This window comes from Neophocaena asiaeorientalis, unplaced genomic scaffold (genome assembly GCF_003031525.2).
Source record: "Neophocaena asiaeorientalis asiaeorientalis breed wild unplaced genomic scaffold, Neophocaena_asiaeorientalis_V1.1 scaffold118, whole genome shotgun sequence".
Lineage (NCBI taxonomy): Eukaryota > Metazoa > Chordata > Mammalia > Artiodactyla > Phocoenidae > Neophocaena > Neophocaena asiaeorientalis.
The window spans coordinates 10133470-10161228 of NW_020175528.1; the positions used below are offsets into that span (position 1 = coordinate 10133470).

General features: G+C 38.1%; 1 protein-coding gene across 1 annotated transcript; it reads left to right on the plus strand.

Annotated features, from left to right (window-relative positions):
* Positions 1-27759, plus strand: SELENOT (selenoprotein T). The gene is made up of 6 exons (XM_024769089.1): positions 1-255; positions 18776-18886; positions 19684-19810; positions 21625-21712; positions 23781-23934; positions 24490-27759. The coding sequence occupies exons 1-5, from the start codon at positions 119-121 to the stop codon at positions 23903-23905; spliced, it is 588 nt and encodes a 195-aa protein (XP_024624857.1). The 5' UTR covers positions 1-118; the 3' UTR covers positions 23906-23934; positions 24490-27759.

A 27759-nucleotide genomic window follows, 5' to 3' on the forward strand; every position in this document is an offset into this window, starting at 1 on the left:
CCCTCACGACCTTGGCGGATCGCGCCTGCGCGGTGGGGAGCAGCTCGCGGCTCCGGCTCTACCTTGGGCCGGCTGCAGTCTGAGTCTGAGGACGGCCGAAGTGGTTTGCTCGTTTAAGATGAGGTTTCTGCTACTTCTCCTGGTGGCGGCGTCAGCGGTGGTCCGGAGCGATGCCTCGGCCAACCTGGGTGGCGTGCCTGGCAAGAGATTAAAGATGCAGTACGCCACGGGGCCGCTGCTCAAGTTCCAGATTTGGTGAGTATGTGCGCCGGCGCCCCGCCGCCCCTTCGCTCGGCGCCTCTCACTATGCGAGGCCGCGGCTTTGCGGCCTAGAGAGCTGAACCTTCCCTGTCCCGGAAGAACGGTGCCAGCAGCCTTCCGCTGCCTACCTTCTCCGGGGCTCTTCCCGGGGATGGCCAGGCCGCCTTCTTTGCCTCCAGACACAACCGCTCACTTCTTTTTTGGTTCCTATAATGGAGGGCATGGGGAAGGAGGGCACGAGAAGGTTAAATACTGAAAGGCGAAGACGCGGGGACACTTGTCAGTACGGAGGGCGGGTCGGCGGCGTCACGCCATGGCCACCCGGCTGCCTGCGGAGGTGGGCATGAGTCGGCGCAGGGTCGGCGAAGGCGCTCCAGCGTTTGTTTCCCGATTAACTTCCTCTCGGCTTTCGCGGGGTACGCCAGGCGGCCTCGCTGCCCCGCTAGGCGAAGGTCACCTCGGGTCGTTGAAGGAGACCCGCGAGGGACAGACGCCTTTTTCTCCAGGATCCGCCGGGGTGACTGTTGGGTGAGAGCGTAGGGATTCTGACAGCTGATAAGCTTGGACGGGGAGGCTGAGTCTCCGTTTGCAATTTCTAAAGTGTTTTTGTAAAGGAGCACGTTGCTCTTCTGACAACCTTTCGCTCCCAGACAACTGCATCTTCTCCCCCACTCCCCTTACTCCCGTGAGTTCTGCCTTTTAAATCTCTTGGGCATTCAGAGAAATAGAAAAAACAACCCTTTTCCCCCCACACCCGGCATTTTTCGACAATGTTCTGTAAGTGATTTTGTGGTTACCTAGTTAAATATTAGAAGCAGAGCAGTAATGCATGTGATAAGGTAAGTGGTGTTGGGGACGGTTTGAAAGGCTCAGATTAAAAACAAACAAAATTGTAAAGTTGTGGAAATTAGAATCCCGTATCTCAAAAGGTGACGTTATTTCAGAATAGGATGGTTAGATTAGTAAGTCTTCAGAGTCCTGATACTTTGGAACATTGGTGTTGCCCATAATGCATTTAAAATCAGCTTTTTCAAACTTCATGTATTAATATAAGTGTACTAAAGTTTAGATTTTCTACTTATCCAACTAGTTTTTTTGCTTTATCTTTAAAGACTAAGCAAATCTTTAATATTAAATCAATTTAAGTGCTGTTTAAAGAGAGTCAGAAAATAAGATGGTAAGTCTTTATTTTTGGAATGAAAACTAAAAACCTTGCAACTTCCTTCTGATTAAAAAAAGCTCTCTGTAGTGTTTACTATGTGCTTGGCATATATCATCATATCATCTTTTGTATATGATACTGTAAGGGGGAGTTATGGCTTGATTATTCTGACTTTTTTCTCCATATTTATTTTTTTCCATTAGAAAGTGGCAGTCATCTTACTAACTTATAAATATTGTTAAGGATTAAGTGTGATACTTTTGGATTTAAGTAGTTAAAAAAAAGACTGCATTTTCCAAGTTATGTAATTTTTCTATTTTGTATGTCTTGGTTTCACTTGGGCTTTTCCAAAATACTCTTCTTTTACAGTTGCTTGTATTGGAATACTTGTCACAATAATTTAACAAATGTACCTTATAAAGTTTTGAAAATGTGTAAACAAATGTAGGGGGAAGGGCATTTAGTCCTTTAAATTAAACTTTAAAAAAAGTCTAAGTACTTAAGTTAAACTTTTGATACTTAATTTTTGTTTCCTTTTTTTTCTTTAAGTAGAGAATTACAAAAGTCTGTTAAGTATTTTCTTTTGCAGTCAGCCTGAGCACGTTACATACAAAAATCCTTCCCTTTTTTTTTTTAATCTGTAGATGGGAAATAACTATTAATATGCCCTATGCCATACCCATTACAGGTAAATTTAGCTTGTTTGTTACTTTTTCCCCCAGAGATTAATGTGTATATAGGAAAGTGGATATTTGGTTTCTGATTTTGGTAGAGTTTCTTGGGCATTTATTTGCAAGTTTGTTTGGGAAAGGAGAGGAAGCGAAGACAATTGAGGGTAAATATGTGAAAATTCTTTTAATTCCATTTGAAATCGGAGTGCTATAAAATGCAACTTTTCATTAATTACCAATGTTAACAAAGGAGAAAACAATTTTTACCTTCCTTTCCATTGCTTTTGTCCCTTATTATTTTATATTTATTATGAGTACTCTTTCTTTAACTTTAGCTCAATATATCATCTGTTAATTGTGGCACTTTTGTAATTGCTAATAGAAAAAAATAACCCAACACATAAATGGAGTTGAAGGGAGAGAGATCAAGCATGCAAAATAGCTTAAAACAAACTTTCCTATTTTGTGTTGATGTATTTTCTCAGTAAATCCTCATTCAGTACCTGCTTGTGCCAAGAGCTAAAGATACCTTGGTGAACAAGACAAATGTGGCTCCTCTGGAAGCCTACAGAGAAGCACAGACTTACTTTATGTACCTGAGTGTTTGGTTTATTACATCCGTTGATTGAGCAATTGAATTAGATAAGTTAGATGACATTGATTGCATATTTGGGGAAAAAATTTGTACTGCTTATTTGGATGTTTAAGTATTAAACATAAAAAAGGAAGTTCTCTAATCAGAGCTTAAAATAAAGTTCCCTCGTCACATTTTCCTTTCTTGTGATTTTTTTTGTGTAAATGTATTCTGACAGGTACTGTTTGGCATGTTTGTATGCATGCTTTTTTCCTCCCATACATGTGAATTAACGTGTCATCAGATTTACAGCATTTTATCAGTTGTTGGAGTTTCAAGAGATTACTATCTACAGCTGTTTATGGTTAACACTTATTTGAACATTTGACAGTTGATTTACTAAGAATAGTAGGTTAAAGTTAATATATCAAAACATAAGCAGAATACAGCAGAATTTTCCAGTTTTTGTTAATTTAAGAATCCGCTGCTATAATTTTAGGACAACCAACTTCTAAATGGAGTTTTAAGAGGTAAATGAAGCAACTACTAGAAGAACAGATTTTAATTGAAATTTATACCAACTTAGCCTTTGCTTTCATGGTATGGAGGCAAGAAAATAAAGGCCTAAGTCTGATTTGGGTGTTGATACTGATCAAGATTAGTAAAATGCTGAATTGAAGAAATCTGAGAAATGGGGAGTTATAGAGATCATGTTAGTTACTTAGACAACATTTGTATATTTAACAAATATTTGTACACCGACTGTGTGAAGGTGCTTTGCTTGGTGCTGGGAATTGTGTTCAGTGCTCTCATAGATGTTAAAGGCAAGAGTAGAAGGCAGTCCTTAATCCATGGACAACACATTAAATTACAGTTGTGTTAATTGCTGTAGGAAAGTAATATGATATGAAAGAGACCTAGTCACAGGGTCAGGGAAGGTTTCCATGAGAAAATGAACTTTGAACTGAGGCGTGAAGGATAAAATGTGTTTAGAGAGCACTGTTGGGCAATGGAAATAGCACGTTCAGTGACCTTACAGTAGGAGAGAACATAATTTCTTTTTTTTTTTGCTATTATATCAATTGTACTTTTTTTTCTGAATTTTATTTTTTTATACAGCAGGTTCTTATTAGTTATCCATTTTATACATATTAGTGTATACACGTCAATCCCAATCTCCCAATTCATCACACCACCAACCCCACCCCCTGGCCACTTTCCCCGTTGGTGTCCATACGTTTGTTCTCTTCATCTGTGTTTCTATTTCTGCCCTGCACACTGGTTCATCTGTACTATTTTTCTGGGTTCCACATATATGCATTAATATACGATATTTATTTTCACAATATTGATTCTTCCAATCCAAGAAGGGAACATAATTTCTTGAGGCCAAGGCTGCTGACCTTAAAGACCAAAGAGAAGGTAGCACAGACCCTGGAAAGTCTGGATGGCTATGTTACAGAAAAACCAGTAAGTATCATTGTGGAAAAGACATTGCAAGGAACACAAAAATAGATGTGGGGAGACCAGTTTAGGGGACTCTTGGAGTTGCCCAGGCAAGAGACAATGGAGCTTGAAATAGAAGGGTGGTGGTAGGAGTAAAGGGACAGGTTTAAGAGATTTTTTTGCAGATAAATTTAGCAGTTCTTGGTGATTACATTATTTGAGGGGCCGGAGAGGTGGCATGCAATGAGAGGTGTCACAGGTGACTCCTGAGTTCTGGAGCGATGCTGTGCCATTCACTGTAGTGATAAAAAAAGAAGACAATTTTTATGGGTTTTTTTGCAGGGTGGTGGAGGGGACTGAAGGGGATGAATCCTGAATTTTAAAAAAATTTGCATAGGTTACAATGTTGTGTTAATTTCAAGTGTACAGCAAAGCAATTGTTATAGATATACTATATATATAAATAAATATAGTATATATTTTTACTTACAGATATATGTAAGTATATATAGTATATATATATTTTTTCAGATTCGTTTCCATTATAGGTTATTACAAGATGTTAAGTGTAGTTTCCTGTTCTATATAGTAGGTCCCTATTGTTTACCTGTTTTATATATAGTAGTGTGTATATATTAATCCTAAACTCTTAATTTATTCCCCCCACTCCTATCCTGTTTGGTAACCATAAGTTTGTTTTGCTTTGTTGCTGAGTTTTTAAAACTAAAAACACAGTAGCCAGGGGAAAATCCTACAAAGAAATTTTCATCTCCCCAAAATAGTCACAGTAACTGAAACTAAAAATTTAAATAACAGTTATTATATTTTTCCAAACCTACAATATGATAGGTTGTAAGATACACCATTATTCTGTATACCACTCAGAAGGAAAAAACTGTGGCCATTTAAACTGTGACACACTAATGGTTATAAGATAAATCTTGGTTTTTAAAAAGAGGCTAAATAGGAAGAATGTACTACTTAGAAACAGTGAAGTAAAGGAGTAATAAGAAGTTGATTCAGATTGTAGAGTAGTACAGAGTGCTCTAGAGAACAAATAAAATGGTGGCTGCTGCACCTGCCACTATGTTAGATTTTTAAAGTTGCATAGAATTTAGTCACCAGTTTTGTTTGTTTGTTTTTTGCGGTACGCGGCCTCTCACTGTTGTGGCCTCTGCCGCTGCGGACCACAGGCTCAGCGGCCATGGCTCACGGGCCCAGCCGCTCCACGGCATGGCATGTGGGATCTTCCCGGACCGGGACACGAACCTGTGTCCCCTGCATCGGCAGGCGGACTCTCAACCACTGCGCCCCCAGGGAAGCCCTGTTTTTTTTTTTTTTTTTTACAATTTTAAGCAATAAATAGCTCAGGAGCTAACTGAATACCGTGCACAAAATAGTTGTTTCTTCTTAATAATGAATGAAGTACCTTAGTTCAAAGCTTTTAGATGTAAGTAAAATATGAATGGTTTAAGGTTTTATCTTCTCTTACAGAAAATGGGAACATTGTTTCCTTACAGTTTGCCATTAAGGTAAGTGGTAGAGACCAAATTTAATATATTATTTGGAAATCTCATAAATAACCTCGTAGATTTTGAATGGTATAGGTACTGGGAAGGTGAGCATTTACTGGACTAGCAGTTTGGAGGCCTAGTTCTTAACTCGATCTGCCTTTTATCTTCTGAATGACTTCGGGGAAATATTTAATCTCTAGCTCTCAACTTGTTCATCTGTAAAATAAGGGTGTTGGTTGCATTCCAGTTACCTCTAATATTCTATTATTAGGTACTGTAAAGAAGCTTGAAGGAAAAAAGTAAAAGCATGCATGTATGGTTCATTTCCATCTTTGTCACTTAAGAGTATAGTTGGAGTCCTCTGGTTCATTTGATTTTTGTCACCATCCCTGCTTTTCAAAAAGGAAAACCATGTTTTCACATACTTTATCTTGATTGGGGTGTAGCTTGGGAGTGATAAGGAAGAAATCTTGGTCACAGATTTTAGCACGAAGTGCTCATAATCAAGCCCTTGTTTTGTTTTGTTTGTTTTAATTTTTATTGGAGGATAGTTGATTTACAGTGTTGTGTTATCAAGCCCTTGTTTTTTTTTGTTTTTTTGTTTTATTTTTGTGGTACGCGGGTCTCCTGTTGCGGCTCCGGATGCGCAGGCTCAGCGGCCATGGGTCCCCAGCCGCTCCGTGGCATGTGTGATCTTCCCGGACCAGGCACGGACGCAGGCGGACTCTCAACTACTGCACCACCAGGGAATCCCAGGCCCTTGTTTTTAATGTCCCCCTTTTCATGCCACTTGTTTTCCTGTTTTGTCCAATTTTTAGGAAGATACGAATTTGTTTTTCACAGTAACATTTGAAGACCAGTTGTCTGGTGGGAGAGACAGACATGTAAACAATATTAACAGTAAACCACTCTGTTCTGAGTGTTCTAAAAGAAGTCTTAAAAACCCAGAGAGAAGAAGGATTACTTATTCAGGGAGAGTTGGAAGGCTTTGCAGAGGAGGAAATGAAATTTTGCAAGGGTATGGGGAACTCCACCAGGAGATACAGAGAATGAGCTTTACTAGCTAAAAGAAGAACACATGCAAATGAAGCCTGACTCAGCATAGAGGGAGAGGAGGAGACAGGAAATGAGGAGAGCTGGAGTCAGCTAATCAGTTAAAAACACCTAGCACAGTGTACCTGCTACTGCCATTTATCAAGTGCTCATTATGGTAACTTATTACTTGTATTGTCTTTAATGTTGTAATAAGACCTGCAGTAAATAAACCTTTGAAAGCTTTACTTATTGACTTTCAGCTTAAAAAAGTGAAAATAGCTCTCTGGCTGTTGTTGCCGAAAGCTCAGCTTCTCTGTACACTGGTGGGGAATCGAATCTCGGAGACAAAGTTTTGGGTGAAGTAGAAAAGGATAGCTTTATTGCTTTGCCAGGCAAAGGGGAACACAGCGGGCTCCTGCCTTGAAAAGCTATGTGTCCCAACCCAGGAGGATTTGAGGAGGAGTCTTACAGCAATAATTCAAGGGTGGGGTCGCGGACAAGGTTAGGGTGTGTGCAGGGTCTCTTAATCTTGATGAGCTTCTCTGGTCCCTTTAATCTTCCCTCAGGTGGTTTCTTGGCTGCTCCTCCCTTGATTAGCAACTGTTCATGGAGGCTGGAGTCTTGCCTATAAGAAATGGGGGACAAAAAGGCTTCCATGCCCTGGAGCCCCACAGGATCCTTCTCGGTTTCACTGTGAAAATAACATGTTAACTGTAAAAATAATTTTTAAAAAAGTATATGGAAGAAAGTGAAATATCCTTGTAACTCTTTAATAACATTTTGAATAACCTCCTTCAAGCCGACTCTTCGCGCAGAAACATAATGCTATATAATTTTATATTAGTGAGATTATAGTTGTATGCTTTTTTTGAAATTTGCCTTCCCCTCATCACTTATCTTTTCATATCGGCAGATACTGTTCTGTATCAACAGGCACAGTACTCCCGAAGATGGGTATTCTTTAATTTATTTAAGCCACTGAATCTGTTTGTTTAATATTTATGTTTGTAAGGCCAACTGGCCCGAGGCAGGGGAACACAATCAGATTCACAGGTTGCATCAGACTGAATTCTCCGGACCACCCAGTTCCAGAAACTGCCCTGGAGACATTCCGGACCACCCAGTTCCAGGAACTGACCTGGGGACTGTGCACCCGGCCCAGCCTTCCCGCCTTTCGATGGGCGGGACTAACGGTCCCCCAGGATACCCGAAAAGACCACCAAATAAGGAATACCCTGCGCCCTCCCAGATTCACCACACCCCTTTCCCTTCTTCCCCTATAAAATCTTGCCCAACCCTCGCCCGGATGCGACTTCTCTGGCCCCTTTCTCTCGGACCAGTGAACCTCACCCGGGAGCGCTCCCTAATAAAGCTCACTTGAAGCTTTCCTCTGTTTCGCGGTGCCGTTTGTTAAGATCCGACCTTACAATGTTGGTCCTAATTTTTCATAAAATTACTTTGTTAAGATGACTGTCCTCAGATATCATGTGTGCTTGTCCAATTATTTCCATAAACTAAATCCATAGAAGTAAAATATTATGATTACGTTAATGGGTATCACATTTAAAATTTTGACATAATTAAACTAGTTAATATTCCTACCAGAAGATCTTAAAGTGGGTTGGGTTTTTAAAATTCTTTAGTTTATTGCACTGTAATTAGAGAATGTGACATTTGCTGTTATGTTTTATTTCACGGACATACTGAGGCCTTAGGCCCAGGAGACAGCCTCTCAACTCTGAGGGACTATTCTGAAGAAGGGAGGAGCCAGAATATATAGGAGTTTAAAAAAAAAAACCTCCAGGTTATCGGAACATCAAAAGATTACTGTTAATTAAAGAAAACCAGACATCTCAAGTTAATGAATTTAGTGCTTTTCTGTGTATGGGAAGATGCAAGAGTTTTCCCATCCTGAATCTCCTCAGGGTGCACAGCTGGGGGTGTCTGCAGTGGCTTGATGGTTGCAGCATCCTTTGTTTACTGATAGTTGGTGACATTCTTCATCCACCTACTTACTAGGCTTTCTTTGTGACCTAACATAGATGGTCAACTGTTGTAAATATTCTGTGGTCTCTCAAGCTGTTTTCTATAGGAAAAAACTGATGTATCTGTGGATTCCATTTATTGATGATACTATTCAGATTTTCTGTACTTTTTATTATTCATCTTCTAACACTGATTTAGTTTTCCACCCATCAATTTTCTTCTTCAGGGCCTTAAAATATTTTTTTAAATTCTGCTTTTGGTTTTGAGGTTTCTTACAGTCCTTCCTTACCTCTTTTATCCTTTTCTGCTTCTTGCAGAATATTTTTGGGTGTCGGTTCTTGTTTTGAATCTTTTGTTTGATGTTTTTGCTCTTTCAATTTGTGACACTTTTTCCATAGTCCCTCAGGTGTTTTGTTTTGTTTTTTCGTTCCTGTTTCTCAAGCAAGACAAGGGAAACAGCTTCGGATATTATCAATTGGTGAACTGTATCTTCTCCATTAGACTGTTACAGCTTACTCTCTCTTCTTCATTAGAATGTTGCCAGCATCAGAAAGGCATAGATTTTTGTCTGTTTTGCTTGCTGCCGTATATCTTTAGAGCCTAAAACAGTACCTGTCATCAGGCAATATTTATTGAAAAAGTGAGTACAATCTCGTGGGAGTACACTGTATTTGGTTCTGACATAACCTATCTTCTCCCTCCTCACTTCCCTTTAAAAATTCTTAACTGGAGTATAGATCAGTGTTTTCTGATACTGTTCCTTTCAGGTGGATTTCTACTTGGTTGACCTCTGGTTTGGTAGCTTTTAGGCATAGAATGTGATACATGTAAAACGTCACTTTTGAACATACTCTTCACTCAGTAACCTTCTCGACCTGGCCTCCATCTCTGCTGATGGGGCTAAACTTCCAGAATTCATTGTGTTATTGTCAGTCATCTTCCTGCTGCTCTTATTGGCCAACACACCCTTACTGCTTATTCTGTTGGTGGTTTTCTTTCTTAGATCCCTGGGTTTTTTAATCGAGTTTATTCTCATGTCTGAAGTCAGTCTACAACCAACAGGTAAAAGTATAAGACAAACAGGAAAGCAGTAAAGCAAACAAGAGACATATCCAGTTTTGCCATTGAATTAGCATAGAACACAATATATTTTTTTTATCAGTCTATCTAACAAATGATAAAAATACACCGAGCATGAATTTTATGGTGTGTGAATTATATCTCAATTTTAAAAAATGTATTGAAAAGAATAAAAGTGTTGTAGGAAGGGGGACCCCTTCCTGAGAGTGGGCTCTTGTCTAACACTTGGAAATGAATTGTCCGAGGAGACACACATGCTGACAAAGCAAGAGACTATTTGGAAGCGGCGCCTGGGCATAGAGCAGGAGGGTAAGGGAATCCAGGAGGACTGCTCTGCCACGTGACTCGCAGTCTCGGGTTTTATGGTAATGGGTTAGTTTCTGGGTTGTCTCTGGCCAGTCATTCAGACTCAGGGTCCTTCCTGGTGGCGCGTGCAACTGCTCAGCCAAGATGGATTCCAGCGAGGAGGATTCTGGGAGGTGGACATGTGGCATCTCCTCTCTCTTTTTTTTTTTTTTTTTGCGGTACGCGGGCCTCTCACTGCCGCGGCCTCTCCTGTTGCGGAGCACAGGCTCCGGACGCGCAGGCTCAGCGGCCATGGCTCACGGGCCCAGCCGCTCCGCGGCATGTGGGATCCTCCCGGACCGGGGCACGAACCCGTGTCCCCTGCATCGGCAGGCGGACTCTCCACCACTGAGCCACCAGGGAAGCCCCTCCTCTCTCTTTTTGACCTTTCCCGAATTCTTCCCTTTGGTGGTGGCTTGTTAGTTCGTGTTCCTGACAAGGATCTCCTGTCATAAAATAACTCATGCACATTGTTACTGTCTTTGCCTGGCCAGGGCGGGCGGTTTCAGTCAGTGTTTCCTCTAACAGAAGCATCAAATTATGTATGAAATATTTTAAGATGAGACAAAAATTCCTGCAAAATGCGGGTAAGTCACCATTTACTGAATGCTTTTATCAAGTCACTTTTACTGAGTGGCTGCCATACCTTATAAATCTGTTGATGAGAAATGCTTTCCAGAGTAAAGAGATAAAATTCCTTCCCCACAAAGAGCTGAGGAACTTACACAATTTATAAATTCTTTTTTTTTTTTTTTTTTTCTTCAGTACGTGGGCCTCTCTCGGTGTGGAGCACAGGCTCCGGACGCGCAGGCTCAGCGGCCATGGCTCACGGGCCCAGCCGCTCCGCGGCATGTGGGATCTTCCCGGACCGGGGCACGAACCCGTGTCCCCTGCATCGGCAGGCGGACTCTCAACCACTGCGCCACCAGGGAAGCCCACAATTTATAAATTCTTTGTGGAATAGTCTGCAGCAAAATTTTCCTGAAATGTTATGCCAAAGGTATAGGAAAACTAGAAACTAGTGATCTCAAGAATAAGACACAAAGAAGGAAGAGAATAAAAACAGATCATTAATTGAATTTTAGGTTTATCAAATCTTTGGAAAAAACTCTAAGGAAGCCTGAAATTTTTTTTTTTTTTTTAAATTTTGGCGGTACCACATGGTATGTGGAATCTTAGTTCCCTGACCAGGGATCGAACCGAGCTCCCTGCAGTGGTAATGCAGAGTCTTAACCACTGGAGCGGCAGGGAAGTCCCAGGAAGCCTGGAATCTTAGAAGCCATGTTAGGCATATTTTGTATTCGTATGCGTTTTTACTGTGGTGGCCACTGTGGTGCTCCTAGAGTGAGGCAGCTGGAAGAGAAATCACTTGATTTCATATAATACAGTTCTTAAACCTGATAAGCTCATACCTGTTTAGTGCTGTAAACGCTAGGGTCTGTGATACAGAGTGAAGTAAGTCAGAAGGAGAAAAACAAATATCGTATGCTAATGCATTTATATGAAACTTTAAAAAGCGGTACAGATGAACCTTATTTGCAGGGCAGGAATAGAGACAGATGTAGAGAACAAATGTGTGGACAAGGGGGAGGGGGAGAATGAAGTGGGAGATTGGGATTGACATATATACACTACCATGTGTAAAACAGTGCCAACCTGCTGTATAAGCGCAGGGAGCTCAGCTTGGTGCTCTGTGATGACCTAGAGGGGTAGAATGGCAGGTGGGGTGGGGCAGGAGGGAGGTCCAAGAGGGAGGGGACATATGTATACATATAGCTGATTCACTTCCTTGTACAGCAGAAACTAACACAACATTGTAAAACAACTACACCGCAATTAACACAAAACAAAACAAAACAAAAGGCTGAGCAAGTTCTGATGTACATTTTGATCTTCATTCAAAGGACTTCATTCAAAGTCCTTTTTTTTTTATTGAAGTGTAGTATAGTTGATTTAGTGTTTCAGGTGTACAGCAAGGTGATTCAGTTAGTTTTTCAGATTCCTTTCCATTATAGGTTATTACAAGATATTGAATATAGTTCCCTGTGCTATACAGTAGGTCCTTGTCTTTTATCTATTTTATATATAGTAGTGGGTATTTGTTAATCCCAAGTTCCTAATTTATCCCTCCCCCACCCCTGCGGTAACCATAAGTTTGTTTTCTATGTCTGTGGGTCTATTTCTGTTTTGTACATAAGTTCATTTGTATCTTTTTTAGATTCCACATATAAGTGATATATGCTATTTGCCTTTGGCTCATTCACTTAGTATGATAATCTCTGGGTCCATCCATGTTGCTGCAAATGGAATTATTTCATTCTTTTTTATGGCTGAGTAATATTCCACCGTATATATATACCACATCTTCTTTATCCATTCATCTGTTGATGAACGTTTACGTTGCTTCCATGCCTTGGCTGTTGTAAATAGTGCTGCTGTGAACATTGTGTGAGCACTCTTGTTTGTAATTTTTTAAAAAAAGCATTTATAAGGTTAGTCTGTTCACTCCTGAATATCTTGTTTCTTGTATGGTTTATAGAGCCCCTTGTTCAGATTTCATTGCTTAAAACACTTAGAGCAGGTAATGCACCAGACAAATGTCTATTAGTGCTTCTACTAAACAGAGCAAGGAGAAGTAAAGATTACCTCTAAAAACCCAGCGTTCATTGCATTGGTCAATGCTGTTGACAATTAGAAAGCATGGTAAAAATACCTTCCTGATTTTCTGCATACACCATGGGAGAAATATTAGTTGACATTCTTAGAATGCAAGTAGAGAAACCAGTTTTGAACTGCTTTAAACAACATATTTGGAAATCTGTTTAAAACTACTAAAAGAATAGTATAGAATCCAAAGGCAGGAATGCATCAGTGCCTGAAGATGGCCTGAAATAGAAAACTGAAAGGTCTGAGAGGATTTCATACACTCTTGCTCTGGCTCACATCTGTATTCTTCTCAGTAAAATATATTTCGTTTTTCTTTTTCTCTTTGAAGATTGATTTATCTCCTCAGTCTTTTTTTTTTTTTTTTTACTATTTAAAAACTATTTATTTATTTATTTATGGCTGTGCTGGGTCTTCATTGCTGCACATGGGCTCTCTCTAGTTGCGGCACGCAGAGGGCTATCCTTCATTTAGGTTTGTGGGCTTCTCATTGCAGTGGCTTCTCCTGTGGCACCCGGGCTGTAGAGCACGTGGGCTCAGTAGTTGCGACTCGTGGGCTCAGTAGTTGTACATGGGCTTAGTTGCTCTGCGGCATGTAGGATCTTCCCGGGCCAGGGATAGAACCTGTGTCCCCTGCATTGGCAGGCGGGTTCTCCACCACTGTGCCACCAGGGAAGTCCTCCTCAGTACTTTTGAAAGATTACCACTCTCCTCTACCCTACAACAGCTCTGATTAAATGTTTACCTGTCTGGAGATAGTTACTTTTTAAAATTCCAGTTCTTCATTTTTAGGGAGGAAACTCAAGCCTTCATGACAGGTTTACATTTCTGGAACATTAGATATTGGCAAGGGGTTGGGTGTTATTGTATAAACAGGATCCAATCCTATGTGTGGGTGGGAGGATAATTGGAGGGGAGGTTATTGTAAATAAAAGGGGAAGGTGAGTTCAAGAGATGCGAAAAATAGAAATCACAAGTATTTACTTCATAACAGTAAATATCTGAGATTTTGCCCCATTTTCCTTTAATAAGGAGATAGGAGAGGTTGGGGTTTGTGACAGACTCAAGTTGATATAAGTAGGCATTTGACTACAATTAGGGGCAGATATTAGTATAGAAAAGGAAAAGTGGGATGGTTGGCACCATGGATTAGGAGACTGAAACTTGATGGACTTAAAAAAGCACAGAATCTATTTGAAATAACATGGACAAATTGCTTAAATTTCCTTTCTGTTCATTACAGAAAGATCTAATTTGTATGCAAGTTCTTTCTTTTAGAAAATTAATCTTAGAAAAGTATTGTGTAAAATATTTTAAATTAAACAACTGCAAAAGTTGACTCCATATAGTAAGATATTTTTGTATTGCAAGAAGGAGATTTGCAAGGTGATTAGGACTTAAATTAAGATTTCTTTTCACAGTTTAATTTACTTAAGGGCCTTTGGTCCAGGGGCAGAAGAAATAGGCAGCAGCTACAACATATTTTTAGCATGTTTACATATTTATTCGTTGAAGGTATACTATGAGTTATATAGTTTTACTCACCCAGAAAGAGTGAAAAGTTGAAAGAACTGGGTGTGGTGGTAGAGGTGGAATGATTACTGGCTCCTTACCATGTGTGCCTTTAATTTAACATTTTGCCCACCTTGATAAACAGTAGGTATGTTTTATTTTGGAAAACATCTGTCAGCAGTAGAGATGGCTATTTCAAAACAATTTGAACATTTGGGGAAAATTATTACATAGGGAAAAAGTTACTTGTTTTTTCTTCACAAGTCTCAAAGCAAATATAGGGAGGAAAGTTTACTAATGCATAAGTAAACTTGCCTAAAAATAGGTTGTGTCAGTCTTGTAAACTACTTCATTTTTCAGAAATAAGAAATGTACAGTTTGTTTTGAGGTATAACACATTAGTTTCAGGTGTACAATGTAGTGACTTGATATTTGTATATATTGCAAAACGATCACCATGATAAGTCCAGTTAACGTCCATCACCATACAGTTACATTAATTTTTTTCTTGTGATGAGAACTTTCAAGATCTGCTCTCCTAGCTACTTTCAAATATGAAATACAGTATTATTAATTACAGTCACCATGCTGTACATTATATATCCCCACGACTTTATCATTTTATAACTGGAAATTTGAAGAAAGTTAAAAGGTTTAAAGTCCTTTTTATTTTTATTTATTTATTTATTTTGCGGTACGCGGGCCTCTCACTGTTGTGGCCTTTCCCGTTGCGGAGCACAGGCTCCGGACGCGCAGGCTCAGCGGCCATGGCTCACGGGCCCAGCCGCTCCGTGGCATGTGGGATCTTCCCGGACTGGGGCACGAACCCGTGTCCCCTGCATCGGCAGGCAGACTCTCAACCACTGTGCCACCAGGGAATGCCCTAAAGTCCTTTTTATATTTCAAGATTATGGATTGATTCTGTTTGAAATTTGATACAAAGATTTGTGACTTAACTGAGGAGTTGAGACCTGAAGAATCAAGGATAGAGTTAGGCTTCTGAGCATAATAGCCAGAAAACTGGGTGACTAGGAGGACTCTGACCTAAAGTGTGGCCTGCATATAGACATACTTTCCTTTACGAAGGGTTGGAAGTCCCAGAGCAAATATGAGGACTGTTGGGGTCCACAGGCTTAGTTCACCCAGAGGGAGAATCTATATCTTCATCATGGAAGAACCTCAAGAGATATCTGCTATTTTATGGGTACTTGATTGTGGCTTTGTGGACACAGGGAAGGTTAGCTCTTACATTATCTAACTTTTATTGAGGTTTAATGGAAAGGGCCTAGGATCTCAAATCACAAAGTCTGTGTTCTGGTCTCAGCCCTGACTAAGGGCAGGGACCATATCTGAAGTCACTTGATCTCTCTGGGTTTCAATTTTTTCCCCTTCATCTATAAAAAAGGAAATTTCAACTCAAGTAAGTCTCCAGCTCTCAATTAATGCATTAAAAGTTATCTACTATCATTTTAGATCATCAACTCCATTGTAAACACCGATGCAAACTTAGGCATTGAAATCAGGTGGAATTTCTTGGTTTCAAGGTAGTTAGGCATATAAGTGCTTTACATTTTTTTTGGTAGTATGTTCAAAACAAAAGCAACATTAAAATTTTCTTATATAGAAAGCAGTTGTGAATCTGACAACAGTAATAATAAAATATTGGATAAGGTGAATGTTTAGGAAAGATAAGGTGTCTGGAGATTAAGTTCTTTTAAGTATTTAGTTAATAGAGACTTGTCTCCCTTTGCAAAAATTTCATACTTTTTAGGGACTTAATCTTGTGTGAAATTTTCATTCTAAATGTAAAAGAAGTATTACTTGTAAAGAAAGAGTGGTGAATTTCTCTCTTTTTTTTTGAAAAGTGAGTTTTCTTACATTGAGATCTACTAATATTTGGACTGGTTCTCCCTATCAGATATAAACTTGTTGCTGATCCCTTGAGTTGGTCGTGGTGGTGGTCGATATTTTTTTCCTTGATGATTGTGGTATTTTTTTCCTTGATGATCGTATCATTGACAAAGTTGGCATCTCGGGTTTCACCCTGCTATCTCTTACTGATTCTGCTCCCTCCTACCAAGTGGTACCTTCATTGCTTTATACTGTGCTTTTAATGATAGACATTGTAACAGGTATGAGATGATAATTCATTGTGGTTTTGATTCGCATTTCACTGTTGATTAGGGATGTTGAGCACCTTTTCATCTACCTGTTGGCCATTTGTATGTCATCTTTGTGAAAATGTCTATTCAGCTTTCCTTGCCCTTTTTTTTTTTTTTTGGATGCACCCAGCTTGCAGGACCTTAGTTCCCCAACTGGGGATTGAACCTAGGCCCCTGCAGTTGAAAGCACTGAGTCCTAACCATTACACCGCCAGGGAATTCCCCCCTTTTCCCTTTTTTTTTTTTTTTTTTTTTTTTTTTTTTTTGCGGTACGCGGGCCTCTCACTGTTGTGGCCTCTCCTGTTGCAGAGCACAGGCTCTGGACGTGCAGGCTCAGCGGCCATGGCTCACGGGCCCAGCCGCTCCGCGGCATGTGGGATCTTCCTGGACCGGGGCACGAACCCGTGTCCCCTGCATCGGCAGGCGGACTCTCAACCACTGCGCCACCAGGGAAGCCCCGCCCTTTCCCATTTTTTAATTAGGTTATTAATTTTTTGGCTGTTGAGTTGTATGAGTTTCTTATATGTTTTAGATAGTAACCCCTTATCAGAGGTTATATTTGCAAGTATTTTCTCCCATTGTGTAGGTTGCCCTTCATTTCATTTTGTTGATGGTTTCCTTTGATGTGCAGAAGCTTTTTAGTTTGTCATAGTCCCACTTGTTTAGTTTTTGCTTTTGATGCCTTTGCTTTTGGTGTCAAGGCCAAAAAAAAATCATTGTCAGGACCAGTGTCAAGGAGCTTACTCCCTATGTTTTCTTCTAGGAGTTTTATAGTTTCAGGTCTTCTGTTCAACTGTTTAAACTGTTTTGGGTTGATTTTTGTGTGTGGTGTAAGATAGTGGTCCAGTTTCATTCTTTGCATGTCCACTTTTCCCAATACCATTTATTTTTTTTTTTGTTTTGTTTTGTTTTTTTTGTTTTGTTTTGTTTTGTTTTGTTTTTGCGGTGCGCGGGCCTGTCACTGCTGTGGCCTCTCCCGTTGCGGGGCACAGGCTCCGGATGCGCAGGCTCAGCGGCCATGGCTCATGGGCCCAGCCGCTCCGCGGCATGTGGGATCTTCTCGGACCGGGGCACGAACCCGTGTCCCCTGCATCGGCAGGCGGACTCTCAACCACTGTGCCACCAGGGAAGCCCCCCAATACCATTTATTAAAGAGACTCTCCTTTTCCCATTGTATATTCTTGGCTTCTTTGTTAAAAATTAATTGACCATTTATGTGTGGGTTTATTTCTGGTTTCTGTCTAATTGATCTGTGTTTCTGTCTTTATGCAACTACCATACATACTGTTTTGATTACTGTAACTTTGTAATATAGTTTGAAATAAGGAAGCATGGTGCCTCCAGCTTTGTTCTTCTTTCTCAAGATTGCTTTGGCTCTTTTCTGGTTTTATACACATTTTAGGTTGTTTGTTCTATTTCTGTGAATAATGTCATTGCAATTTTGATATGGATTGCATTCAATCTGTAAATTGCTTTGGGTAGTATAGACATTTTAAAAATATAAATTCTTCTGATTCACGAACATGAGATATGTTTTCATTTATTTGTGTCTTCAGTTTCTTTCATCAATGTCTTACTAAAGTTTTCAGTGTACTTTTTTCCCCCTGTATATTCATTCTGGTGGCATATCTCCCTTTTCTTGCTGGGGCAACAAATATATATCCGTAGCCTAGTTTTTCAGAGATTTTAATGAAGGTGATGGGATGCTGTTGACTTAATTTCTGGAGTAATGACATAGATTACTGTCATATTGCTGAAAAGTATCTTCCCAATCTTTGTTTTCCTTTGCAAAATAGAATCAAATCTTAGAGTCAGAAAGGATCTAAGAATTTTTTTTTTCTAAGAATTTTTCAAGTTTCTTTTATTGTGATTGAGCAGGCATGTTTGCCTAGTCAAGGGTAGAGTGGGAATAAGAAACAGGGTGTCATGTCTCGTGCCTTGGTATTTTTTTTAAGCTTCCTGTGCCCAAATTTTGAAAGTCCCTATTTCAGATAAATAAGAGTTGTTTTCATTTCAGTGTTTATACAGTTGTTGATAACAACAACAACAGAAAAAAAGGCAAAATGATTTGAGAGCTCAGAATATGGTGGATTCTCTGAATAGGTATTTGTTCCTCTCCAACAGTAACCCAGATCTATAAAGTTTAATGTTCTAATAGAAGGATTTACTTGAAGGGAAGATAACTTAAATATGTGAAATCTATGAGAAAAGTTCATGTATCCAGCATCAATCATTATTAGTTTGTGACTGTTCTTGAGAAACATTTTTAATCTGGGTAATAATTTTTAGGCTTTGTATAACTACAAAATAAATCTAGTCATATTCTAAACGACCTAATTGGAAGCACTTTCATTTTTCTGCAGTGTTTCCTGAGGTTATAGGCGGGTGTTTGAGGAGTACATGCGGGTTATTAGCCAGCGGTACCCGGACATCCGCATTGAAGGAGAGAATTACCTCCCTCAACCAATATATAGGTAAGTAAATTTCTGTAGTTTATAAACGAGTTTTTTAAGTGAATTCTTTCACATTTGTAAATAAACTTTTGTGAATTGGTTCAATTAACTTTCCTTGGTTATTATAATTTCTTAGTTGGTTATAATTTACAGAGAACAGTTTTATAAATGGCAAGTTTATTTGATCCAAATATGGAAGAATTTTTCTGTAACAAGGAATAGAGGAAGATCATTTCAGAGATGGCAACCCTTCTAAAGATGTGTTTTCTTATGTAATTTTTATTGTGGCCGTAGATCAAGAACTCCTACAATTTTTTTTTTTTTGCAGTATGTGGGCCTCTCACTGTTGTGGCCTCTCCCGTTGTGGAGCACAGGCTCCGGACGCACAGGCTCAATGGCCATGGCTCACGGGCCCAGCCGCTCCGCGGCATGTGGGATCTTCCCAGACCGGGGCACGAACCCGTGTCCCCTGCATCGGCAGGCAGACTCTCAACCACTGCGCCACCAGGGAAGCCCAAGAACTCCTACATTTTTATAGAAAGTCAGTGGTACAAAATTCTGTACTGTTAAAATAGTATTTTTAAAGGCCAGTGCTCTATAGTTTTATAAATTAATTTTTGATTGATTCAAAAGATGTTAAACATTTTTGTTTTAAAACTGCACAATAAAATTTAGTTACTAGTTTTTTCCTAGTGTAATTGGCAATTTTTAGATTTGGTGTTTAGAAAATGTCTATACACATAGACTTGAGTTAAAGAAATTTTGAAGTAGATGAGAAATTGCAGCTTCTGATGAATTTCCTTCTTTTCTTTTAATAGACACATAGCATCTTTCCTGTCAGTCTTCAAGCTAGTGTTAATAGGCTTAATAATTGTTGGCAAGGATCCTTTTGCTTTCTTTGGCATGCAAGCGCCTAGCATCTGGCAGTGGGGCCAAGAAAACAAGGTATGTAATGTAATAGCTTTGGTAGCTGTAGGTTCTTAGTTGTCAGTGAGATATTTTAATGGATTCTTCTTCTTCTTTCTTTATTTCTTTTTTTTTTTTTAAGTACTTTTTGCTATTTCAACTTAAACCACTTTTTATTTCTGGGCAAAGCACTTAACCTCCTTTAGCCTTAGTCTCCATATTTATACATTAAGAATGATTAGGTCTTACCTTTTTATTATTTGAAGGACAGAGAGGTGTTACTTTAGTAGAACCTGGGCACAAAATAATTTAATACCTGATTTTGATTTTGATTATATAAGTTGGGCCAAATCATACAGCAAAACATAATATATACATAATGTAGGCCTTTTATACCAACTAATATGGGTATTAATAGGTTTATTCATGTTAAAAATGGGATTTCCACCAATTTATTCTTATCAAAATTCTCTGTTTTTATTATTCGTTGACTTTTCTGTTCATGGGTAACCTAAAGCAGATTACCTGAAACAATCAATATAAATATACATAAGAATCTTGTGCTGTTTATTTTATTCTTTGGTAGGGTCTTGCTGCATCATATACTCCTTCCAGATCTCTCATCTGTTTTACTTAAAACCATCTTTTCTGGAGGGTGTACCTTTCTGCTGTGAGAAATGGGAATAATTTCTCTCTTGAATGAGATTACTTAGGTTTCCTTCTAATAAGTATTCTCTTTTGGAGTCCTCTGGTCTTATCCTTTAGTTCTAGGCTGAGACTACCTTTAGCCCACTCCGAACATAGCTGTACTTCTTTTTCTTAGGGAATCACTTATTTCCAGTCACAGGCAAGGCTTCTTAACATAAACATCCTCAGGTGCTACCTCTAATTCAGATGTGTCTCTACTCTGTTATTAACAAAATATTGATTTACATAGGATTAAGAATTAGAAATGAAGTACTTACTGATAATGTTTTGTGCTATATTTGTTCATTCTGTTGATTCTAAATTGTCTTTAGTGCATTTTACTTCTTTAGGCTTATAACATTGTCAATCTACTGTGGAAGAGGATACTTGAAGGCTGTAGCTTTCGTGACACTTAACTTGTGTATTGTTCTCATGAAAGCAGACTTTGTGCCCAAATGCTAGGATAACTTCTGTGAAATCAAAGCCCACCTAGCTCAAGGGGGTTAGGGGAAATCTCCTTCTCATCTGCTATAGGCATTTTGATTTATTTTTCTGAAACTGCTGGCTGTGAATTGACATCCTCACTACATCCTGCTTTTAGGTGATTTTGTTAAATTGAAACTTTTCTGTTCAACAGGAGCCTCTGATCTTTTAGGACAGTATAGATTTGCCTTCAAAAGGTGAATGAATGTAACTTAATATGCTAGTGCTTTCTAACCAACTTTTTTTTAGTTTGACTTAAAATGATTTGTTTGGAACATGGACAGGTTGTGTTGAAAACAGGGAGTTGCTGACTAGTTGCATCACTAGTCTCTTGTGAGTTCATACATTATATTATAAAAATTCTAAAATGAACCCTTCTTATGCTGGTACTCTTTTGTTTAACTTATTAAGGCTATTATGCGATTTCTAGAAATTTTGTCTTTACATTAGGAATAACGTAATTTCTTCAGAATGTGTAGAGCTGTGAATTAATGTCGCAATTTTCTGTGTACACTATCTGAATATATGGAGTAGCAGTAATAATTTGTATAGAAACTTAAAGTAGATTTAAAAAGAGCAATTACCAAATAAAAATGAGACTATTTAAAAGCTTACTTAATTTGTGATGTTGTTTTGATTTGAAAATGAGTTTACCTATTGTACTTAATTGTATTTTCTTTTAGGTCTATGCATGTATGATGGTCTTTTTCTTGAGCAACATGATTGAGAACCAGTGTATGTCAACAGGTGCATTTGAGATAACTTTGAATGGTAGGTTCTGAATAGTTTGCATTCTGTGATAAATGTTAAATGATTTATAATAAGCATCAGGCTTTTCCATTTTTCATAATATGCTAAATTATCTCTTTACATGGTCCTCACCTACTCCCATGGCTTTAGAATAACATCTATATGATGACCCTTAAATGTATAGCTCTGGAGAGCTCTAGACCTCTCTTCTAGGTGTTATAGCCAGGAATCCTGAACATTACCTACTCCCAAACTGTTGATTACCTCAGCTTCCTGCAATTCTTTTATACTCCAGTTTGCTCCTTCCCTGACATTTCTCACTTACTTAAGGGCACCATTATCATTCTACCCAGGTGCCCATGTCAGAAACCTAGGATAACATCCTAGGTTTCTCCCTTACTCTCCATATCTAATGGATTACCAATTTTTCTCAATTCTACTTTTTACAGTTTTCAAAAATCTTCTATTTATCTTCCTTGCTAACCACCCTAATCCAAGCCACAATTATCTTGCTATCCTCTAACATATTCTCTAAACCAGGGGTTGGCAAATATGGCCTATGAGCTAACAGTGGCTTTACAATTTTAAATTTTCTTTATATTTTATTTTATTCAAGTATAGTTTATTTATAATATCATGTAGGTTTCAGGTATACAGCACAGTGATTCAGATTCTTTTCAGGTTCTTTTCCCTTATAGGTTATTACATAATATTGAGTATAGTTCCCTGTGCTGTATATAGTAGGTCCTTGTTGGTTATTTATTTTATAGAAAGCAGTATGTATATGTTAATCTCAGCCTCCTAATTTATTCTTCTTCCCACCCCCCTTTCCCCTCTGGTAACCATAAGTTTGTTTTCTGTGTCTGTGAGTCTCTTTCTGTTTTGGAAATAAGTTCATTTGTGTCTTTATTTTTTAAGATTCCACATATAAGCGATATCATATGATATTTGTCTTTCTCTGTCTGGCTTACTTCACTTAGTACGATAATCTCTAGATACATCCATCTTGCTTGGTGGCTCTTACTTTTTTTTTTGGCCAAGCCACGCAGCTTTCTTGATCTTAGTTCCCCGACCAGGGATTGAACCTGGGCTCCAGCAGTGAAAGCACCAAGTCCTAACCACTGGACCGCCAGGGAATTCCCTCTTATATTTTTTAATGGCTAAAAAAATTAAAAATACTTTGTGATGTGGAAATTATATGACATTCAGACTTCAGTATTCATACCTAGAGTTTTGAGTTTCATCATTGAAAAATTTGTGGAAATATATCTCCCTGGTTTTATAAGTACCTATATGGTATCCTTGATTTTGCCTCTTGGTATGTAAAGCCTAAAATATATACTATCTGGCTTCTTACAGAAAAATTTGCTGACACCTGCTCCAACACTTGAGTCATTTAAAAGAAAATTTTTTTAATGCACATTTCATCTTGTTGCTTCACTCACTCAAGTTTGTTAAATGGCCTTATTTTGTTCTCAAGATAAAGAACAGAACATTTAACATGGACAAAAGGCCCTGAATGATGTAGCCTAGGCATGGGCAAACCAAAGCCCTGTGGACCATGTCCTCTGCTACCTGCTTGGTAAATAAAGTTTTATTGGAACACATCCGTGCCCATTCAGTTATCTGCTTTCAGGCTACAATGAATGTTAAGTAGCTAGGACAGACTATACATCTTCTTGAGCTGAAAATGCTTACTTTATAGTTTCTTGATCCCTGATCTAATCCCTGCCAACCTTTCCAGCCTCCCTTGTACCACTCTTCTATATTTCAGCTTTCACGTTTAATAATATCTCCCAATTTTAATAATCTCTCTCTTTTAATGATAGTAAGTACAAAGGCTCCTTCCCAGCCTCTCATATATCCCTCTCATAGCATCTTCTAGTTTTGATTTTTAGTATACAAATGTGATTTTGTAGCTATTTATATAGTTCTTTTTATATTTCCCCTACTAGAATGTAAACTCCATGAAAGCAAGAAGCTGAATTCTATCTCCAGCTGTGTGCTTAGACAATACATGTTTATAGAATGAATGTCTATTATAGAATCATCTTTAATGTGGAAGGGGTGGTACCATTTATTTTTATAGATGTACCTGTGTGGTCTAAGCTGGAATCTGGTCACCTTCCATCCATGCAACAGCTTGTTCAAATTCTTGACAATGAAATGAAGCTCAATGTGCATATGGATTCAATCCCACATCATCGATCATAGCCCCACCTATCAGCACTGAAAACTCTTCTGTAAGTAGTTTAAAAATACAGTAACTATGTATAGGTATCAGTTAATTGTCATGAATCAGCAAGATATTTCATATACTAGCATAATAGATATAGATATATATAATAATAGATATTGCATATATTGTCAGTTGAGTTTCCAACTTAAGGTTTAACAGATGGTTGTCTTCTTCATTAAAATTTATAAATGACCAAGAGAGTTTGGATCTGCTAAAATAAAGTAAGGTTGTACTATTAATTTTATGTTTAAGGCTTAGTAATTGGGCCTGTAACATCTTTTTTTTGACTTGTGAACTTCTAATGGCCACAATTCATATACTGTACATATATTGTACATATATACCCGCCCCTTACCTTCAAATAACTAGTTCCTAAAACTATGCAAATTCTTTTCACATGCTCAAGATAGAAAATTTATAAGCAAATGTGGGTGAACATAGAGAGGTGAAAGTTAGTTAATTTTGTTTAACAGAGATGTTCTCAGTTCTTTTCTGATCAATGAGTGGATTTTACAAGAGTGAATTTTGAAACAAAATATTTTTTCTGTGTGTCTTTCAGACATTAAGGGAGTTTTGCAAGAGCAGCGTGACTGACATTATGAAGGCCTGTACTGAAGACAGCAAGCTGTTAGTACAGACCAGATGCTTTCTTGGCAGGCTCGTTGTACCTCTTGGAAAACCTCAATGCAAGGCAGTTTTTCAGTGCTGGCACATTTTGGAATTCTGCACATTCGTGGAGTGCAATAATACTGTATAGTTTTTTTTTTCTTCCCCAAGTCCGCTCGGTTAATAGTTTTTTAAAAAAATGCAGACATTACTACTTGCACTTCTTTTTTCTCGGTCATATTTGAAAAAGTAGAAAATTGAGTTGCAATTTGATTTTTTTTTCAAAGATGTCTGTTAAGTCTGTTGTGATTTTATATGAATTTTCCTTTTTTATAGTTTAAAATTGATCCTTTTGGGACTAGAGCTGTAGTTCCCAAATACTTTATAAGAGTTTATCAGACATCTCTAATTTGGTCATGTCCAATTTATATAGTTTTCAAAATACTGCGGATTGTGAACAGCACATTATATAAGATTATGGGGGGAAATCCTATATCCAGAGTACTCTACCAATTTGTGTATGTGTGTGTGTGCGTGTGTGATTACCAGAGAACTACTAAAAGACCAACCACTTTTTAAATCCTGTTAATGTAGTTCAAGTGTCCTGCCTTGACCAATTTAATGAGTTGATTAACTGGGCCTTTATACTTAACTCAATAAAAAACTAAGCAGATGTAAGTTAAATAAAAAGCTTGAGTTTATTGCCCAGCGTACCTATTAACATTATATTTAACAGTTGTCTGCAAAGTTTTGTTTTTGACTCACAGAGAATTTCCTATGGGACACACTTTAGATTCACACACAAATAATAGGTCATTTACCATTTTTAGGATAATTGAAACTTGCCTCACTAAAGAAAGGTTAGTTGAAGCTCTTTACGACATTAATATTAGGTAAATGGAGATCACTTGTCTAATAATTTAACTTGTCTAACATCATATCAGAATTTTATTATATTTGAGGGACAAAATTGAAAGGTTTTTTATTCAGTGAATTTAACATCTTTCCAGAGTTCTAAAAGGTCGTTTTTTTTTTAAAGCTTAAATTGATAAAGACTATAAGAGTAATTTAGCAGAAATAGGACCATAATGTAGAAAAATAGTCATATAGCAACAGTCATAACATACTTCATCTTCCCTGTAGGAATAAAAGTGGTAGGTCTAGATTTGTTAGTGGAAGTAAAGGGATTTATGGAAAAGTAATGAGATAATTCAATATTGAGTCCACCAAACACTTAGCACAATCTTATACTTCATTTGTCAGTGAATATTTGTTGAAATGCATGTCTGGTAATTATCATGATTGTGACAGCCTCAAGGTGGAACATACTTGTAGTCTCTAGCTGAAAAGAAGTTAGCCTAATAATTCACTGCAGAAAATTGATTAAATGCCTTATCCTTTTAATTAAGGCTGCAGAACTGTTAACCTAAGATGGTACAGTAGCAAGAGTCTATACAATTTAAGCTAGAGGTTACTTAGAGATTGTTATTCAGGTGTAATAACATTTTGTTATCTTTGACTAGGGCTTAAAACTTTGTTAACTTGATTTGTACCAGCCCAAACTTCCTTCTGCAAGTTGAACACACTGCTGAGTGTGTGTAGGGTCTTTCTTCAGTGACAGACATTTCACCAGTGACAGTTAACCTTTTGATATTTAGACCTTCCAAACTTGTCTTGGATATTCCCATGTATCTGACAGGCCAACCATGAAGAATTTAAGATTTAATTCTAATTTTTTCCATGTTTGCCTTGGGTGAATAACTTATCCTTTGGAGAATAGCTTTAAGTGGCTAGGTCATTGATAAAACTCAACTGTTTTGTTCACACCCATTTCAATATTATTTTATGTTTGGCCATATTTAAATCTAAGATTTAATGTAGTCTAGTGAAAAAAATAGTGGGAAGTGTGAATGTAAAAAAGAAAAACATGAAAAAACGGAAAGTTAGAAAGCTATTTAGAATGTGGCTTTATTATATTCCTAACATTTCAAAATTTATTACATAGTTGCTTACAAATTGGTGTGGTTGTGTAGTTTATAAATGTTTATGTACTCTGTTAATTGCAAGACCATAGAACATGACAGCAGGTTGGCTACTGTTATTGGGGTTTTTACCATAGTTGCTATTGTGGAAGAGATTACATGTTAGATTAATTTAAAAATGTTGGCAAAACATGGCTTTATACCTCAGCATCAAAATGTGCAAGACACATATGCTTTCAGAATATAAATGCGTTATTAACTTAACGGCACTAAGATCAATGGCGGCAGTTGATCACCCTTTACCACTATCAGAACGTAACAGGATGCTAATGATGATTCTTACTTTGAATGTCATTAGCTGGGGACCTTGATTGGCTGGCATTTTATTGTCATGATTTTAACTAATTTAGATGAAAAAGAAATAGCCTACAGAATTTTAAAGCATGATTTAATACTTCATACTAAGACTTTAAAAAATCTTTTTTGAGAGAAACAGGAATTGTAGAGTCTGGGGGCTTTAAAGCATTGTGAAAATAAACTTTTATTAAGCTGATATGAAAGGAACCCCTCCTTTCTGGAACTGAATCTGTGCTAGAGCACTTTATATGATAACTGTATTTAGGAAATTTTATGTTGTAAAAATTGTTGTCATCAAGTAATGTTTTCTAATGGTTTCTTAACCCAACCAGTGCTACACCCCCCTCTGCCCCTCCCAGTCTGGCACTCCCAGTATTACCACTCTGGGACCTTAAACTACTTCTTGAGCCTTATGGTCCAGTTTCGTGTGCTTCATTGTTACCTGAAATTTCAACAGTTCTGTGGTGTGTTCTGTGCTGGGGTGGAGCAAAGAGGAGCAGTTTACATTATTGATCTTCTTTACCCCCAACCTCCAGAATCCCTGAGAAAAGTCATACTAGCATCCCAAAATCTGGATAGAAATAAGATGAGGACTTCTCTTGACTGATATAGACAGTTTAACAATCTCAGAAGAGAAAGCAAAAGTTCAGGTATTTTTCTTAAATCCAGCTGAGCCTTTTCCCTCACAGTCCCAGGCTCCTTTTCCTTAGGCTTAAAAAAGCAAATAGAAGCAGACCCAGATCTGAACTATATCTTGAAGAAAAATTGAAATTGGCCTCATGTACAGTGGGAAGAGTGTTAAGTCACCCATTCTTTGTCAAGCCTTGTAGAATGTCTTCTGTTGCCTTTGTTAAGCATGAGCAAAATAAAAAGAAACAACATGA